This window comes from Ictalurus furcatus, chromosome 1 (genome assembly GCF_023375685.1).
Source record: "Ictalurus furcatus strain D&B chromosome 1, Billie_1.0, whole genome shotgun sequence".
NCBI classification, from domain to species: Eukaryota; Metazoa; Chordata; class Actinopteri; order Siluriformes; family Ictaluridae; genus Ictalurus; species Ictalurus furcatus.
Genome location: NC_071255.1, coordinates 15,671,239 through 15,689,782, shown reverse-complemented (window position 1 = coordinate 15,689,782; position 18,544 = coordinate 15,671,239). Strand labels below are relative to the sequence as shown.

Below are 18,544 nucleotides of genomic sequence, written 5' to 3'. Positions count from 1 at the left end.
GGTCCTCTAGATAATCTTCCATATATCAAGATATGTTATATATTATTAATTGCAGGATAACGTATATCCATTTAGAGTGAAGTTTAAAAGTGGCCACAAGACTCAAATGTTTTTGCTGTTCATCCTCTTTAATCAGTGGATATTATCATATTTGTCTCACATACTTCTTGATTTTGAATATAGAAAATAAGTTAATTGGACAGCTAATTGTATATTTAACATAGTGACATATGTGGGAATACATATACTTGGCCTTGCTGTAAAACGTACAAATATTAAAGACATTTCAGGTCTGAATAAGTTCTTCAAATATAATCCATTAGAAAGTGCTACTCGATATAAACAACATTAAAATCACAATTTACAAATTTTGTACAAACAAACCACCTATTTCTTCATTTTAAAAAAACAAATGTGTGCTTAAAACCTGTGACTGTTTCAAAATATTATATTTTCATGTAAGGAATATAAAAACCTCATATGAATTCATTTTGTAGAGCATTTCCATTACATAAGCCCTGTGGCTCCTCTGTGATTTAAGACGTTGAAAAATGTCAAAGGACACATTTTCCAACCGAACCACATTCCAAATGAGTGGGATAAAATCCTCCTGAAGTGTGTGTCTTTTGGAAATTTGAAATACTTTCCTGCACCGTAGAATGTGGTTTTGCTGACGCAAACTGAAATACCGTGCATACCAGGTGTTTCTTATTTCCTCTAACACACAGAATTTGAATGTGGCAAATTAATACCCACCCAGAATGTGCTTTAACTCTATATATGTATTATCTGAACACACACGAGTGAAAGGATTCTGGTTTTGACCTCTTGAAATGACTTCTAATCACTGATCCCGTCAGCCAGCACTGGGATTGTGGAAAATCTGTGGTCATCACTCCTCTCAGTCTCAGTTCATGATCTCATTGTGCTCATAGTAAGGCACCAGGTCAGTAAAGATATCATTGGGGTTTCTGCAGGAGAGGTTGCAGAAGCATGCGTTGATCCACATGTACTTCCAGGTGAACACTGCTCCATTGGGACACTCAAACTCCACCTCGATAGTCTTCGACTTGTAAGGGATGCAGCAGCGTTCATCTGAACACACTCCACAGTATTTGGGCCAGTAGGGCTTCTTACTGATGCAGCCGGAGATGGTGAAGTTCTGAAATTCACGCTCACGATAGATGTTCAGGCATTTCTTCCCCGGCTACATGACAGAAATGATGATTGAGGAAGTGTGTGAGTGCTTCTTTAAGTTGTATTTAGTCACATCAATCAGTGAATAAGTAATAATAATAATAATTGAAGGTGGTACAACCCTAACCCTTATGGTATAGACTTGAAGACTTCTTCAGTTCCTTTAAAAACACCAGAAAGTCGACTACTTGGCTAGTACTAGACATTAAAAATGACCTGGATGTATGAAAACAAGTTGGTGACTGACAAAACAGATGAAGTCCGTCTTTACCCGAAAATGTTTGGTTATGTCCACATCGCAGGGCCTGAGATTACACAGCCGGCTTTCACTCTCCATCATGCACTGGGCATTGTCATTGGAGTGTCGCATGGATACACCCCGCCCACAGGTCTTTGAGCACGGACTCCAAGGGCTAGTCTGGGTAATGCAGTTGTTGTGCCAGATCTCATTGGTGCTTAGAGACACTGAAAGCAATATGAAATATTTTAGTTGTTTGAAGTCTGTATACTTTTAAGGCAAGACAGCTTTTACAGACAATAAGCCAGAAAATGTACAATCCCAATGCAGAGGCTTCATCACTTCAAACAACAAGGTGCCTTAATCCTTTAATGTCTGAGCCCACTGTAGATCATTAAGGAAATCCTTACCTTCCACAGCATGTCTTGGGCTCGTCCTGCGGGTTTTTCGAGGTTCAATACAGAACCACTTCTCACAGCAATGGCCTGGAATCTTCACCAGCTTGGGTAACTGACACCACCCCCGAGGCGGCAGAGAGTCAGTACACAGTGGCACACACCCGATTGCCCCATTTACACACAAGCAGCGGTACTTACAGCTAGGCTGAAAGCTCTGACCATTACGGTAGATCACACCATTATACTCACAGCCTGTCCCGACCAGATCTAAAACACATACACAAACAGCAGCACAGATTTACTCAACATGACAATGTAACACAGCAAAAGTGGCAAGAATGTGGGTGTCTTAAGTACAGGTCAACATGTGCAACATAAATTATTAATCAGAGCTGGAATAAGCAATATTAAGTCTCAAAGTGCTTGTTGGGCCATGTTATTTTCAGGGTCTACCAACTATGCAGGATATCTTGGTGCTAAATGTGTTGGTATGCAGTCTAAAAAGTCAACTGCTTGAAAGATGCTTTGGTTGTATTATTAATAAAGATTCTTCATGAGTAATATTTAAAAAATAGTTGATCAGTATGTGAAGTCACTTACATGCACACACGCCTTTTTCGTACCTAGGCTTGTCAGCACTGTAGTCACAGTACAGCCCCTTATGGTAGTCACATGTGTCTCTCTCGTTGCAGGTTTCTCCCAGCTGTTTAGCACAGGCCTTACAGCAGTCACAGCCATCTGTGAGCAGACTGACCCCCAGAGGGCACACAGGGGTCAGCTTAGAACATTTACAGGGCCACTTACAGTACTGTGTCCTGTTAAACAGGTCCAGGTCTGTGTTCACAACTGAAATGACTGTGGGACTTTGGGATAAAACCTTTATATGAGAGAGCGAGAGAGAGAGAGAGAGAGAGAGAGAGAGAGAGGAAAATCATATAGTATATCTAACATCACTCTGTTCCACCTGATGGCACTATTGGACTAGATATACACAGAAGAAGCAAGGGAAATTATGTACTTAATGATTATTTGGTTTCACATCAGAATGAGGTACTCCTTCTGCTTAAATTATACTTATGAAATGTGTCCTCACCCAAAAATGAGCTTTATCACACAGCACATCTAAATCTCTAGTTGTTTTAGTGTTTTAGGCAACAGATTATTATTATTATTATTATTGTTATTATTGTTATTATTTTTAATGATATCACAGCTCTGTTAATTCTCAAATCTGTTTGATCTACAGGCTTTGATTAATTATCTATAACAGCACAGCTCAAACAATTGTGCCAGTTGCTTTACGAATTATTTACAGATTGTATACAGATTATTAAAGGATCTTTATTTAACATTTAACGTGTCACTTTGGATGCCTATTTAACTTATGCCACTAACACGTCTTTACAAAGTTTTAGACCTAGCAGAATTGTATATAAATAGAATTATTACCTCCTAAGCATGTAAATCACAATTTATAATAGCCTCTTTCCTGGAGACAGGGGGTATCCCTGCGTGTTCTCTGTCTCTCCTAATCCAGAACCTGTCCCAAGTGCAGGATTATAAACTGCATGTCGAGTCCATGGGCTCAGAGTCGCATCAGAGTGTGTATGTGGCATTATTATAAAATGAAATTCATTCTTATGGTTCCTCATTGGTTCTTTTGATAGTTTGGTGTTTTTAGCTTCCTAAAGAGGTAATACACAGAGTAATACTCTGCCAAAATGAGACAGAGGATTGAGTATACCCCCAACCACACGACCACAGGCATGACAGAGTTATCAGATAGGCATTCTTAATAAATAATTCATTCATCATTCATCTAAATGCTTTATCCTGGTCAGGGTCAAGGTGGATCCAGAGCCTATCCTGGTGTATGGCAGGAGATTTTACCCTGGTTGGAAAGGCAATCCATTGCAAATCACCCTACATGAACACAAGCATTCGCACCTGGGGCAATTTAGCATAACCAATCCACCTGTATGTGTGGTGGTGTTGTTTTTTAGACAATGGGAGGAAACCCATGCAAACAGAAAGGGCATGCAAACCTCAGCAACCCAAGCTCAGGATCAAACCCAGGAGCTGTGAGGTGGCAGCGCTACCCACTGCACCACCATGTTGCCTTAAAACCTTAAAAGTAACTTCCTGTTGTTAGTTTGCTTCTCCAGTGGCCACCGAATAGCTCCTTCTCTGCCAGCTAGGAAGAAATGACGTTTTGTTAAACCAGAGTTGACAAGTTTCTAGCTTCAACTGTGGAGACATGGACAAAGGTGTGCAGATGGACGTACACACACTCTCATTTCAACAACTAGCAAAAAAACCGAATCAGTTACTTATAATATTAGGTTAATATACTAACATCCCTACTGTCTACAGTCAAATGAAAATAAACTTAGAGCTAAACAATTAGCTTCCGTAGGCAAGGCTTGTATTTTCTTTCTGTCCAATTGGTTTGAATTCAATCTAAATTATTCTGTCTAGGGTGTAGAAAACACAGGAAGCTTGTGGTAAATTCAGGAAAATATTACTAAAACTTTACTCACAGATTTCTTTGATAGGCTAGACTCACTGCTTTTGACTTTTTCCTTAAACATTTTGAAACATTTCCAGATGATAATATGTTCACAGACATCATATGCCTACTATATCAGGATCACACTGAAAGAAAGTAAGAGAGAAAGAGAGAGATTTAGAGTTGATCACCCTTCATCACCCAAACTCTCCACTGCTCAGGATCAGCTGACTCTGGATATATTGTGTCGAGTTAACTCAAGCCAGGTTTGACTTTCAGGTTTAAGGTCTGTACTTCCGATTTAGTGCAGAACATGTGTACATTCACGTTTCTTTCTGAGCTTAACTCGAAATGAACTGGCTTAGACAGTTGACTAAGCATTTGCTAAACAAATTCCTCACCAGATGAAGTCCACCGGTTACCAGCAGGATCCACGACAGGAGCCACCTCATCACTGAAATCCCGCGAGAGACGCATCGAGACATCAAAATTCAACAATCATTCTCTGTTGTAACTAAACTCCATGGTGCTCTGTGCGCGCGGGTGTTTCTTCCATCAGCCGCTCTCTTCAGTGCCACACACACACACACACACACACACACAGCTGTGCTGACGTGAGCTCTCAGACTGGTCATTCGTTTGGCTTCGTGTTTTTCCTCCTGCTTTCATCCCCTTTAGCTAAAACAGAGCGTGGTGAATCAGCTCTGTCTGCTGAGCTTTGAAGGAAAAAATCCTTCCTCAACGACTTACCTATTAGGCTTTATCAGTAACATGTAACCTTTTCAGTGCCGTCCAAAGATATATTTTGTACTGAAAGTTTGAGCTGACATTTTTCAATTGAAACTTTGGGTAACAAGTTCCTACATTACCCACAATGCTGTTGGAATACCTGCTGATAGTGCTGAGAGTGGGATTTAACCCTTGCTTCATCTTTCAATTCTTTGAGGTGTAAACTTCACTAATGAAGATAAGATAAGATAAGATAAAAACTTTATTGTTCCCAGACTGGGGAAATTCCCTCGTTACAGCAACTTAATTACACAAAAACAGGTAAGAATACACATTAAATAGGAATAGAATTAAAAAAAAAAAAAAGTTCTCCATCAAGCAGGTTCCAACTTTCTAGAATAGCGGTTGACAGATCAGCTTTGCAGGATGGAGCCTTGTCATGGACCAATTTTGTAAATTTCCACCATAAATTTGAATCAGATTGAGATCCGGACTGAGTTGATATGCCTTTCCTGAATAAAAGCTTCAACATTCTTTGCTCTGTGGCAAGATGCATTATCATCCTGAAAAATGACTTCATCATCACCAAATCTATTTTCTATTGATGAAAGGAGAAAAGTGTCCAAAATTTCAGTGTACAGCTTTGCATTGATTGTTGAGGTCACTCCTGGTCCTTTACCTGATATGAGTGGGGAAATTTGATTGTTATCTTCAGGGAGTCATCTTCATATGTTTCATTAAAATGGCACCAGACAAAAGTTCCAGCATCATGTCCTTTGTCAATGCAGATTCAGGATTCATCACTGAATATCACTTTCATCCAATCATCCACACTCCATGATTGCGTCTCTTTAGCCCACTGTAATCTTGTTTTCTTCTGTTTAGGTGTTAGTGCTGGTTTTCTTTTGGCTTTCTGTCTAAATCACATTTCATTCAGCCCATTTCTTACAGTTCTATCACAGACATTGACTCCTGTTTCTGCCCATTTCTTTTTCATTTGTTTTGTTTTTATAATATATATATTTTCTTTTCATAACCTTCCCATTGGGTGCATGGTGGCTTAGTGGTTAGCACGTTTGCCTCACACTTCCAAGGTTGGGGGTTTGATTCCCACTGTGGCCCTGTGTGTGTGGAGTTTGCATGTTCTCACCATGCTGTGGGGGTTTCCTCCCCCAGTCCAAAGACATGCATGGTAGGCTGATTGGCATGTCCAAAGTGTCTGTAGTGTATGAAAGTGTGGATGTGATTGTGCCCTGCAATGGATTGGCTCCAGGTTTCCCTGTGACCCTGAAAAAGGATTAAGCAGTATAGAAGATGGATGGAACCTTCCCATTTTGTTTATACTTGCACCAAATTTTAGACACAGCTGACTGGGAACAACCAGCATCTTTTGTCACACTCCATGTCGGATTTCCTTCTTGAAGGAGTTTTATAATCCTTTCAATTGTTTCTATTGACAGCTCTCTTGTTGGGGCCATGTTTCCTTTCAAAAAAGTCCTAGGTTAACGTCTGTTAACACTCTTTTAAGGTGTGTAAGCACACTAATTTGCATTTTTAGACTTGTGCTAGTATTTGTTTTAGAAATACAAATTACAAGGTGATTCTATAATTTTTTTCCTCTACTTGATCTGGAAAGAACATATGCCATTAATTAAAATAATTTCATTTACTTTGTTTGAAGTATGTTTCATGAAGTCAGAATGTTCAGCTATTAATCAAAAACTGTTTTGTGTAATATCTGTTATTTGTTTACTATGAAGTACATAAGCCGGGTGAGCATCCTCTAAGTGTGGTGATTCCATAATTTTTGCCATGGGTTGTAACCCGTGTTATGTAATCTCAAATCAATTAAATTGTGATTTCTGACAATGTATATCAGTTTTGTACTGTAACAGTGCTATTTTGTATACAAATGGATAAAACTGTGTAGCATAGCTAAAGAAAAGTAGTAGCAACAATCTTCAAGCCCAGAATCACATTTTCGTAGCGCATAGTTTATCACTACACACAAACATCAGACTCTTATAGGAGGTGTGTGTGGCAGCAAGGACGTGGTTAAGCACCGGTTGTGAATGAGGAGGAGTGGGCAATGAATGAACGTAGTAGACACCTGTGTGCAGTTAACTATGACTGGTTTACTGTATATGCAACATGTCTTGCATTGTGCTGTTGAAATGCTTGAACAAGATCTGAGCTAATGAGGGCTTCTCTGACAGTTTCCTGCCATGAATAAAAAATAATAAATAAATAAATACAACACAGTTCTTTCTCACGCCTGACTTCTCCTGAGTTCTTTTACATCCATGGGGTTATCACTATGTGGCTTTCAGATTTCCAAAGTCTGAAGAAAGAATTGTTTGTTAGAAGTGATTTGAAGGACATTGTTTTTACAATTTGACACTTTTTTTTTTTTTTTTACATATTTGGACAAGCAAACATTTGATCCTCTTTGAAACTGTGCCTATAAATAAAGTTGATACACTATCAAATGACACATAAAATTGACATTTTGTAGTAATTTTCACAATTTAAATTAACATAAACCCAGATCAGTCACATGGAAAACCGTAAGTATAGCCCTACATTTATCACAACTTTAAATCTATAAATTAGAGTCAGGTGTTCAAGATTGTGATTAGAAAGTGATTAGAAGCTGCTTAGGGAGTGCAGGTGGAACTTGTCTTATTTATACCTATCTCATATCTAGTGTCTTGTTTTCCCTTTTTTATTGAGGTATGTGGTGTCATGCCAAGATCTAAAGAGTTCTGTAATGCCTTCAGAATAAAAGGTTGTGGATGCCTAGGAGTCTGGCAAGGGATTTAAAAAGATCTCCAAATTATTTGAAATACAATCATTCCACTGTAAGGAAAATCATCTACAAGTGGCACAGATTTCAAACGACTGTCAATTAGTCCAGGACTGGCCGTTCCAGAAAATTCAGCCCATGAGCAGTCCGTCTGATGCAAAAAGAGGTCTCCAACAACCCCAAAATTTCATCACAGGATCTGCTAGTAAGTGTTGTAACTGTTAGTGTCAAAGTGCATGCTTCTACAATCAGAAAGAGAGACCTACATGGGAGGTGTGCCAGGAAAAAGCCTTTGCAAGACTAGTTTGCCAGTGAGCATATAGGCTAATTGATTGCATTTATAGATTCAACTATAAATTCTGCATCATATCAAAGAGTGCTTGAAGATAATGAGACCATCTGTCCAAAAGTTGTAGTTGAACTGAAAGTGGACCTTTCAACAGGATAATGATCCTAAGCACACTAGTAGAGGGGGCTCTGTGTGTGTGTATGTGTGTGTGGTGGTGGTGGGGGGGGGGGGGTGTTGAAATCTTGCAACTGAAAGAATATTGCATTGAAGAGTGGTCAAAAATTACAGCAAGCCTGGTGGACAAATATGCCTACAAGAAGTTATTTCTGCTAAAGGGGGCAAGGGTGTACTTACTTTTTCCAAAGAAGAATATCACATCTATTGATATTTCCGTTGAAAAAATAATTGAAAAATCTATTTTTCCTTGTGGTTTTGTTCAAGTATATCAACTTTATTAATAGGCACTGTTTCAACGATGATCAAATGTTTTCTTGTCCAAATGTAAGCCCGCAATTTCCATGGGATGTACTGAATTTTTTCACATGACTTTCACATGACATTGACACATCACATGTTTTGTGTGCAGTATTTTTGAATGCTTATTCATGATAAAGCGGTTACTGAAATGAAATCTGGTACGTTTAACCAACCTGAATTGTTTTTGGAGCAAATCTATGAGCATTATTAGCACCATTAAATTGTCATATTCCATTATATGAAGAATTGCATGGACATTGCCTGTTTTCTGTGTCAAAGGCAAATGATAGTGTGCAGATGGTTGATCCAGAAAAGCCAACAAGCATGCTTCAAATTATGTCTAAGATTGGAGTGATAATGCGTAGCTTGGAATAAATCTTGTTTAGTAGCATTGGACCATAATGAAACAGCTGGAAACTTTCATTGCAACCAAAGAACATTTGATTTAATATCTCTCTTTAATGTGAGAAAGTAATGATTTAATTTGTTCAGATGTTTTTTCTGGCTGTTATAATTTGGATTGATTACACCATCTCTTAATTCAATCGTTTTTACAGCTGTCGTCGACAGTGCTTAGACTACAAAATGCAGCTGGAAGAGCAGTAAAAGGAAACAGTGAGACTGTTTTGTTTTTAAAATGCAAGTTTATTGTTTAAATGCATAAAAGTATAACACTATGACATCACTAAAATATCTACAGAACTCCAGAAAGTATGTGATCGTGTCCAAAATTGAAAGAGTCTTGAATAAATGCTCAAATGTATATATTTTACACAGTTTAACTGTAAGCATCCTTCTCAGACTTGGGTTCAGTTTGTGTCACTAAAGAGCTGAAATCAGACAAAGGCGCTGGCTTTGGAGCTTCAGATGGTTTATTTTCTCCATCTGAATTTTTGGACAAGAATTTTCCTGAAAGAGAAAGAGTTATAAGGATATGTAGCAACTTTCAAAAAATGAAAATCAAGATAAAGATTTGAATCAGACAGGATGTCACACACCCTGCTGGTATTTTAGGTAAAGTCGACACACCCTGTAGAGCTCACACACAGAACAGAGTCACTGACCTGTAGACGAGCTCAGAACAGGCACGTATTGGGACCAGAAGGAACACTGGATTGCCTGTTGGCTTTTGTGGTTACTGAGGGTAGGAGACAGCTCCTTATAGTTCTGTCCATTTGGGTGGGGCAGGAACTGAGGCCAGGGAGGCAAAAGCTCACTAAAAGACGCTCCAGACACGGAGAGAGGCAAGTTGGGGTTTCTGCACAAAGAATTATGGAAACAAAGAGAAGCACAAAGCAATGTGAATAGGAACGTGGTTGCCACTGCATAATAATAAGATAAACAGATGTTATGAAATGTACCCAGATTTAATGAAGTTAGCCATGTAGCTCATGATCTGCAGAGAAAGAGTTCTCTCTGTCGAGGTGAAGAGTTCTCGTGTTTCTGGGACATGCGGCAAGCCAAACACATACTGCATATCCAGAGGAGATGAATAATCAACACTGTTTTATGGGGAAGATAAAGTAAAGTCAGTTTAAAATAATTTTTAAAAAGAGGACTAGTTAAATTTATCAAAAAATTTTCGTACAGCTATTCTTATGAGAAACAATCCTTGAATATTTCCAAGACTTTTAATCAATTAATCAAGACTCCCAGATAGAGTGTAGAAGATAACATGCTCTCTAAATTAGTAAAAACAGGTCTGTAAATGCTGACTTATTTTCCAAAGTACTTACTGTAAATATCAGTAAATTGTGTAACTTCTTCAGGTCTATTTCTCCCTTATGTAACGGTATACATGCTGTATTAAAAGGTAGAAGACTAATTGTACTGAACTCTTGTAGGATCTGTGTCAAGAGTAGCCTGTTTTTGTTGTATTGAAAGTGTGGCACAGTGTGAGAACCCTTTATAAGTCATAAATTCAACATGGGGTTGCAAGTAATACGCTTTGACACCTCTAGTTTAATACAGCAAAAATATATTTAACCCAAAAAACATTGTGGAAATGTTTTCAATTCTGGCTAATTTCTAATCTTGCCTTGGTGTCTGCCTGCAAAGATCATATAGGCTTAATGATGAAGGAGGATATATGTCTAATAAAAAGATATTACTAACGAGGAATTTAGTCAACAAAACAGAACTAACTGATTTACCCCACACATTTAGGGAAAAGCGATCAGCCGAGTAAAGAGATGATATTTGTCTTTAAATGAACTTTTACTTCAGGTGTTGAGACAGACTGATGTGGATGATGCTCATAATCAATATGATAACTCATATGCCATTGTAAACGTATAACTCATTGGCAGTAATGTTGTTTTTTCCATAACTAGATTAGGTTATAAATGTAAAGGTAGATGGTGCGTCTTTCAGGGAAAGGCACTGATCTTTTTAGGTTAACTTGTACGAGTGTATGAGAAATTTAAGGGGAGAACATAGCTTTTTTAATAAGCTACAATACCCCAATAGCATTATATATATGAGTATAGTGATCAAATTTAGACCGATTGCAAAATGTTTTAAAACTTTCACAGTTGCATGTTAGCAAGGACACCACTGGAAAATAATGTGTGAAAAAGTACAAAAACAATATGACAGTCCATTATGTACAGCTATAGAGGGTATATATTGGTGACTACTGAGTGTGTAAGCAAAAGAAAACAAGAGAAATGTAGCATCACACAAAGTTATGTTTTGGCACTGATTGGCACAAAATTCCACAGAGTACTTCTAGCATTACAGACTTAAAATATAAAAGATATCTGATAGGATATCCAGTATTGTGTGATTTCCAGTCCATTAAACATCTCCCGATCTCAATACTCACTGAAGCTTCTGCTCCAAATCCTAAAGGCATCATTTTTTTTTAAAAATCTACTTACTGATCATTGTTGTACCTTGTATGGATGTAATAAATCTCTACTGAGATGAATATATTATTAGAATAGTATTATAGCGTACCTGGTGTGCACCATGTCTTGTGGCAGGTGGTACATGTAAACAGCAGAGCGGGTGCTGGAGGCCCAGAAGCTGGCCATCTCAACAGAGGGACAAGTAATGAAGAAATCTCTGTGGTAGAAAACACTAGTCATATACATACACATCCAAGTGTCTGATTCCATCCTTCCAGTGACAAATATACAATATACTATATAAACACTACATGGTAATTCTCAAATAAGTCATCACTGATGATAATTGATGGCAGCTGCTTTGCTGAGGTCTTTCCTTTCATCCCACCCACCCCCGGGGTACTTGACATGCATGTAACTAGTGGTAGCTAAAGCAAATGTTCCACATTAAGTATCAGGTAAGGATTGGGTTCTTCATGCTGTTGACTAAAGTCTGTCTTCTGTAAATGAAACATTACAGTGCATCCAGAAAGTATTCACAGCGCTTCACTTTTTCCACATTTTGTTATGTCACAGCCTTATTCCAAAATGGATTAAATTCATTATTTTACCTCAAAATTCTACAAACAATACCCCATAATGACAACGTGAAAGAAGTTTGTTTGAAATCTTTGCAAATTTATTAAAAATAAAAAACAAAAAAAGCACATGTACATAAGTATTCACAGCCTTTGCCATGACACTCAAAATTGAGCTCAGGTGCATCCTGTTTCCACTGATCATCCTTGAGATGTTTCTACAACTTGATTGGAGTCCACCTGTGGTAAATTCAGTTGATTGGACATGATTTGGAAAGGCACACACTGTCTATATAAGGTCCCACAGTTAACAATGCATGTCAGAGCACAAACCAAGCCATGAAGTCCAAGGAATTGTCTGGAGACCTCCGAGACAGGATTGTATTGAGGCACAGATTTAGGGAAGGGTACAGACACATTTCTGCAGCATTGAAGGTCCCAATGAGCACAGTGGCCTCCATCATCCGTAAATGGAAGAAGTTTGGAACCAGCAGGACTCTTCCTAGAGCTGGCCGCCCGGCCAAACTGAGTGATCAGGGGAGAAGGGCCTTAGTCAGGGAGGTGACCAAAAACCCGATGGTCACTCTGACAGAGCTCCAACGTGTCTCTGTGGAGAGAGGAGAACCTTCCAGAAGAACAACCATCTCTGCAGCACTCCACCAATCAGGCCTGTATGGTAGAGTGGCCAGACGGAAGCCACTCCTCAGTAAAAGGCACATGACAGCCCGCCTGGAGTTTGCCAAAAGCCATCTGAAGGACTCTCAGACCAAAGATTGAACAAAGATTGAAATCTTTGGCCTGAATGGCAAGCGTCATGTCTGGAGGAAACCAGGGACCACTCATCACCTGGCAAATACCATCCCTACAGAGAAGCATGATGGTGGCAGCATCATGTTGTGGGGATGTTTGTCAGCGGCAGGAACTGAGAGACTAGTCAGGATCGAGGGAAAGATTAATGCAGCAATGTACAGAGTCATCCTTGATGAAAACCTGCTCCAGAGCGCTCTGGACCTCAGACTGGGGCGAAGGTTGATCTTCCAACAGGACAACGACCCTAAGCACACAGCCAAGATAACAAAGGAGTGGCTACAGGACAACTCTGTGAATGTCCTTGAGTGGCCCAGCCCAAGCCCAGACTTGAACCCGATTGAACATCTCTGGAGAGATCTGAAAATGGCTGTGCACTGACGCTCCTCATCCAACCTGATGGAGCTTGAGAGGTCCTGCAAAGAAGAATGGGAGAAACTGCCCAAAATTAGGTGTGCCAAGCTTGTAGCATCATACTCAAAAAAACTTGAGGCTGTAATTGGTGCCAAAGGTGTTTCAACAAAGTGTTGAGCAAAGGCTGTGAATACATATGTAAATGTGCTTATTTTTAATAAATTTGCAAAGATTTCAAACAAACTTATTTCAGGTTGTCATTATGGGGTATTGTTTGTAGAATTTTGAGGAAAATAATGAATTTAATCCATTTTGGAATAAGGCTGCAACATAACAAAATGTGGAAAAAGTGAAGCGCTGTGAATACTTTCCGGATGCACTGTATGTAAGTAACAGGTGGGGGTGTTGTTTGCCATTATGAGGGATGGGGTTGATGACAAGTCAGATGGGTAGCGGCTTATGTTGCTTTTCTAAACCTTGCTTCCCGTCATGTATTTATGTGTTTGTCTGTCTTTCTCACTCTGTTTGTCAGTGTGGGTGTGGGTGTAGGGAGAGTGGAAATTATGTAAGTTTGGATAAAGCATTCAAGCTAGCATCCTATCTGTGCAAACATGCCATGGAGAGTGATTAAAACGGCTCAATTAAAGTTCAAAACCTGGTTCTGCGGTGTTCTCTGAGCAGGTGATTTCAAACTTGTTTGAGTGTAAAAACAAGAATATGTAATAGATTGCAATGGACTAATTATTATAATGACATTTCTTTGTTTCCTCACCAGTACACTTGACTGATAGTTTCCAATGGACTGTAGCACTGGCCTCTCTAGAATGTGGTAATGGACAAAAATGGGGATAGATCAGACTAAATAAAGTGTTCAGTCTGGTCATGTTACTGCACCACATCTGGTAAAACTATATATAAAGGATGATCTTCAAAACAGCTCTTGAAAGTATGTCAAAATTGTGTAGTGTATAGACAGACTTTCAACTAATTTCAGTGATAAAGATAAAGATAGACAGGGCCTGTTTCTCAAAAATACAGGAAGTTCATCACTCATACACACATTAAAACCTATATTCAGTTCCAGTTTGCATTAAGGTTCTGCCAAACATCAGACATCTGTGTCAGAGACACGAACACTCTTTATGTGAGTTAAACTATCACAGTTATCTATAGCACAAATGAAAATATCACCTCATAGCTGTTTGTAGAATAGTTAACTGTTAGAATAGCAAGAGCAAACAAACACTTCATGGTGGTGCTGGTGCTTGCTACATTTTGCACTTCTTTATGTGTGGTTCAGCCATAGTCCATGCTATATTTGACACTAGTCATTACGTAGGCGGAATAAGGCAACAAACTCACGCCCTGTCTTTCCATCTTTCATGGAACAATAGCTTTCTGTTCACTGAATCAAAACAGATATTTAATGTATGAGTAGCTACTGAAATCTATTTAAAGAAGGGTCTGTGGTACTGTACTGTTATACTAATAGTCTATATGACATGCTATACATAAAATCTCAATAAAATATGGATAAATTGGGGATCAGTTTGGCATTGTGTAATAAGCCCTAACATCATGTTTCACTCATCATCTCAGCTATTTTTTTTGTTGTTGCCTCAAATACAAGGACAATAAATTCTCTTAATTCTCGAATATTTCAACCTGGCTTGTTAAGGCTCTTAATTCCTAATGATCCATGCACAGTGGTAAGCAATGTCCATTACTAGAAATTAAAGTTATTCTTTATGGAAGAAAACAACAGCTTCAAAAAAAAAAAAAAAAAAAGAAGAAAGTTAGTCAAAAAGTGTTAACCATCTGACACCAGCACATACAGCACACAGCCATGCAGAGACACACGTCCACAATACCTTATTAAGGCACTAATCTCTATTGTTAGGTGAGAAACCTCAAAAATTACAAGGTCAAACTTTGCTCACACTTGGTTTATTTCAGTCAGACTCAGCAATGCCATTTCCTTCCGTTAGACCATGAAAGCTACACCCTTCTCACTAAAGTATGTGTTGGCATCCTAACATGAAGTTGTTTAGGGATCTTTTCTTTCCCCAGAAAGCCAACCATAAACACATTTAACTGTTTGGTTTGCACTGAATATGGTTTAGAGTTATTTTATGGACAGAAAAGGTTACATAAGAAAAGCAACTAGTGCTCAAAAGTTGTTTTTAACTAAAGGGTAGTAGCTGCTATTTCAAAAATATATGTGATGGGTTGTATTTTCTTCAGGGTGCATTGTATTAAAACTCAAGACCAACAGCAATAAAGTTTTTTTCACAAGCTATAGCACATAAGAATGGTTTTGCTAAAATTGCCTGAAACAAAGCATTTTTTTTTAAATAACTTGCTGCTGCAAGTTGCCCTGGCATTACAGTAATAATACTTCAATTGAGTTGAATTCACTTTTATCTGAATATCACTTTTAACTATCGGCACTGTCAGCTCAGAGCTGTCGAGTCAAATCCTCAATCGTCAATCCTCTTTGAATGTGTATTGACTTGACACTCACAAGAGGGCTTTTAACCTCAAATCTCATATACTGCAGCTTTAAAATCGGATGATCAGTAATAGTTTCTATGCAGAGCACAGTGGTGCTTTAAAGTCTGTGAACCCTTTAGAATTTTCTGTATATCTGCATAAATATGACCTAAAACATCATCAGATTTTCACACAATCCAAAAAGTAGACTAAGAGAACCCAATAAAACAAATGAGAAAAAAAACATTATATTTGGTCATTTATTTATTGAGGAAAATGATCCAATGTTACATATCTTTGAATGGCAAAGTATGTGAACCTCTAGGATTAGCAGATAATTTGAAGGTGAATTTAGAGTCAGGTGTTTTCAATCAGTGGGCTGACAATCAGGTGTGAGTGAGTGTCCTGTTTTATTTAAAGAACAGGGATCTATCAAAGTCTGATCTTCACAACACATGTTTATGGAAATATATCATGGCACGAATAATGGAGATTTCTGAGGACCTCAGAAAAAGAGTTGTTGAGGCTCATCAGAAAAAGTTATAAAATCATCTTTAAATTGTTTGGACTCCATCAATCCATGTTCAGATAAACTGTGTACAAATGGAGGAAATTCAAGGCCATTGTTACCCTCCCCAGGAGTGATCAACCAATAAAGGTCACTCCAAGAACAAGAAGTGTAATCGCTCACGAGGTCACAAAGGAACGCAGGGTAAATTTTAAGCAACTAAAGGCCTCTCTCACGTTGGCTAATGTTAATGTTCATGAGTCCACAAGGAGAAAGTCTTTATTGAGATCATTTTCTTCAATAAATAAATGACCAAGTATGATATTTTTGCCTCATTTGTTTAATTAGGTTCTCTTTATCTACTTTTAGGACTTGTGTGAAAATCTGATGATGTTTTAGGTCATATTTATGCAGATATATAGAAAATTCTAAAGGATTCACAAAATTTCAAACAACACTGTAGATAAAGGAAATGGTCAGTACTTATCTGCATTTGAAAATTTCCCTTTAGTATGTTTTTTTTATTTTATTATTTCTTTATGATTTATGATAATTCACTGCACCATCAAGCTCCATTTTAAAGACTAAATTATATCCAAATATCACTGGGAGAGTTGCCTGGAATTCAGACCAACCATTGATATAAAGTAGTTGATTGTGTTCTTTCTCACCTCGTCGCGTTCTCCAGAGCACGGGAGAAGACACTGTAGCCAGAGGGAGTTGGAGAGTGTTGTAGAGAGTAGAACCAAGTAGCTGCTTCCTTCACAAAATTGTTGGCATCATCTCCTCCCAGAGAATTGGACAGTGCTTCATAGAAAGCAGTTTTACTGTCTGCTCTTCCTTGAAGCTGCTCAAAGTTCTATTCATATGAGAGTTAGACAGCAATAGAGTTTCTCACAATACCATGTAAATACATACAGTCATGTGAAAAAATAAGTACACCCCATGGATATTGGTGTTTTTTTTGTCTGTACATGTTTTTTTTTTTTTGTTTACATATTTGGACAAGCTAATTTCTGATCCTCTTTGAAACCATGCCTATTAATAAAGTTGATACACTCTATCAAATAACACATAAAATTGACAGTTTGTAGTAATTTTTACAATTTAAATTAACAAAAAAAAAAGATGAGTCACATTAAAAAAGTAAGTATACCCCTATCCATAAAATTAGAACCAGGTGTTCAAGATTCATTGATTCAACTATGAAATCTGCATCATATCAAAGAGTGCTTGAAGATAATGTGAGGTAATCTGTCTGAATCCACCAAGGAATGACTCAGAAAGAAGAAATGGAGGGTTATGGCATGACCTAGTCAAATCCCGGATTTGAATCCCATTGAAATGTTGTGGGGGGATTTGAAACGGGCAGTACATGCAAGAAAACCCTCAAACATCTTGCAACTGAAAGAATATTGCATGGAAGAGTGGTCAAAAATTCCAGAAAGTCGATGTCAGAGACTGGTGGACAGCTATGCACAATGCCTAAAGGAAGATATTTATGCTAAAGGGGGCAATACTAACTTCTGAGGCCAAGGGTGTACTTAATTTTTCCACAGAAGAATATCACATCTATTGATATTTCTGTTCAATAAATGATTGAAAAAGTCCATTTTCCTTGTGGTTTTGTTCAAATATATCAACTTTATTAACAGGCACTGTTTCAAAGATGATCATATGTTTGCTTGTCCAAATAAGTGAAAAAAAAAAAAAAAAAAAAAAAAAAAAGGCAACAATTTCCATGGGGTGTAGTTATTTTGGTCATGTGTTACTACATTGACCTGATTAAATCCTGCCTGCTCTGACCTTGATGTTTTTAGCTCTGCTGATCAGACCATCCTCTGCTGAAGAGCCCAGCATGAGTGGCACTCTGTGGAAGCGTCCAGAGCTCAGGGCTGCTGATGGATGTTCCCTAACCACCACACCATCTACCACTGGAGACCAGGCTAGCAGGGGGGCACTCACTGCCAACAACTGTACACAGCCATACAATTCATTTATCAGTACATGTCATTCATCAAACCCAACACGACAGTCAAAAAAAAAATCAAGGTATTAATTTGTATTAAATGAGACGTAGCTAGGAGATGTAGTTTAATAAACCCTGTAGTCAGCATTTTAATTACAGGAACGCGACCTTGGTTTGTGCAGCGTTGATCCTCTCAGCAGATTTCTGTCTCAGGCAGATAAGTAGCTGTGTAGGATCTAATGACGAGCAGCCTAGCTCTAAACCCAGAGACACAGCCTGCTCCTGAGCTTTCTGCTTGCTCATTACTGTAGCTGGAGAGAACACTGAGCCACCCTAAAAG

The 18,544-nt window shown here is 38.3% G+C and overlaps 2 protein-coding genes across 3 annotated transcripts in view; both read right to left on the bottom strand.

The window, feature by feature from the left end:
- Positions 1–107: 107 nt before the first annotated feature.
- On the bottom strand, positions 108–6,042 carry ccn4b (cellular communication network factor 4b). 2 transcript variants are annotated; one of them, XM_053628853.1, is made up of 6 exons: positions 4,744–6,042; positions 4,374–4,488; positions 2,434–2,710; positions 1,846–2,100; positions 1,469–1,662; positions 108–1,207 (listed from the first exon to the last, which is right to left on the bottom strand). In XM_053628853.1, the coding sequence occupies exons 2-6, from the start codon at positions 4,422–4,424 to the stop codon at positions 908–910; spliced, it is 1,077 nt and encodes a 358-aa protein (XP_053484828.1). In that variant the 5' UTR covers positions 4,425–4,488; positions 4,744–6,042; the 3' UTR covers positions 108–907. The 2 variants fall into 2 exon arrangements, with proteins under 2 accessions (XP_053484828.1, XP_053484818.1); XM_053628843.1 differs by lacking the exon at positions 4,374–4,488 and having other exon boundaries at positions 4,744–6,040.
- A 3,174-nt stretch (positions 6,043–9,216) lies between these two features.
- Positions 9,217–18,544, bottom strand: part of tg (thyroglobulin) — a 42,604-nt gene continuing 33,276 nt past the window's right edge. Inside the window, exons 42-48 of the mRNA XM_053647672.1 lie at positions 18,373–18,537; positions 18,042–18,209; positions 16,907–17,094; positions 11,605–11,712; positions 10,005–10,145; positions 9,708–9,901; positions 9,217–9,552 (exon numbers count right to left, since the gene is read on the bottom strand). Coding sequence (XP_053503647.1) covers positions 9,422–9,552; positions 9,708–9,901; positions 10,005–10,145; positions 11,605–11,712; positions 16,907–17,094; positions 18,042–18,209; positions 18,373–18,537 — 1,095 coding nt within the window. The 3' untranslated portion in view covers positions 9,217–9,421. The remainder of the gene's footprint in view (positions 9,553–9,707; positions 9,902–10,004; positions 10,146–11,604; positions 11,713–16,906; positions 17,095–18,041; positions 18,210–18,372; positions 18,538–18,544) is intronic.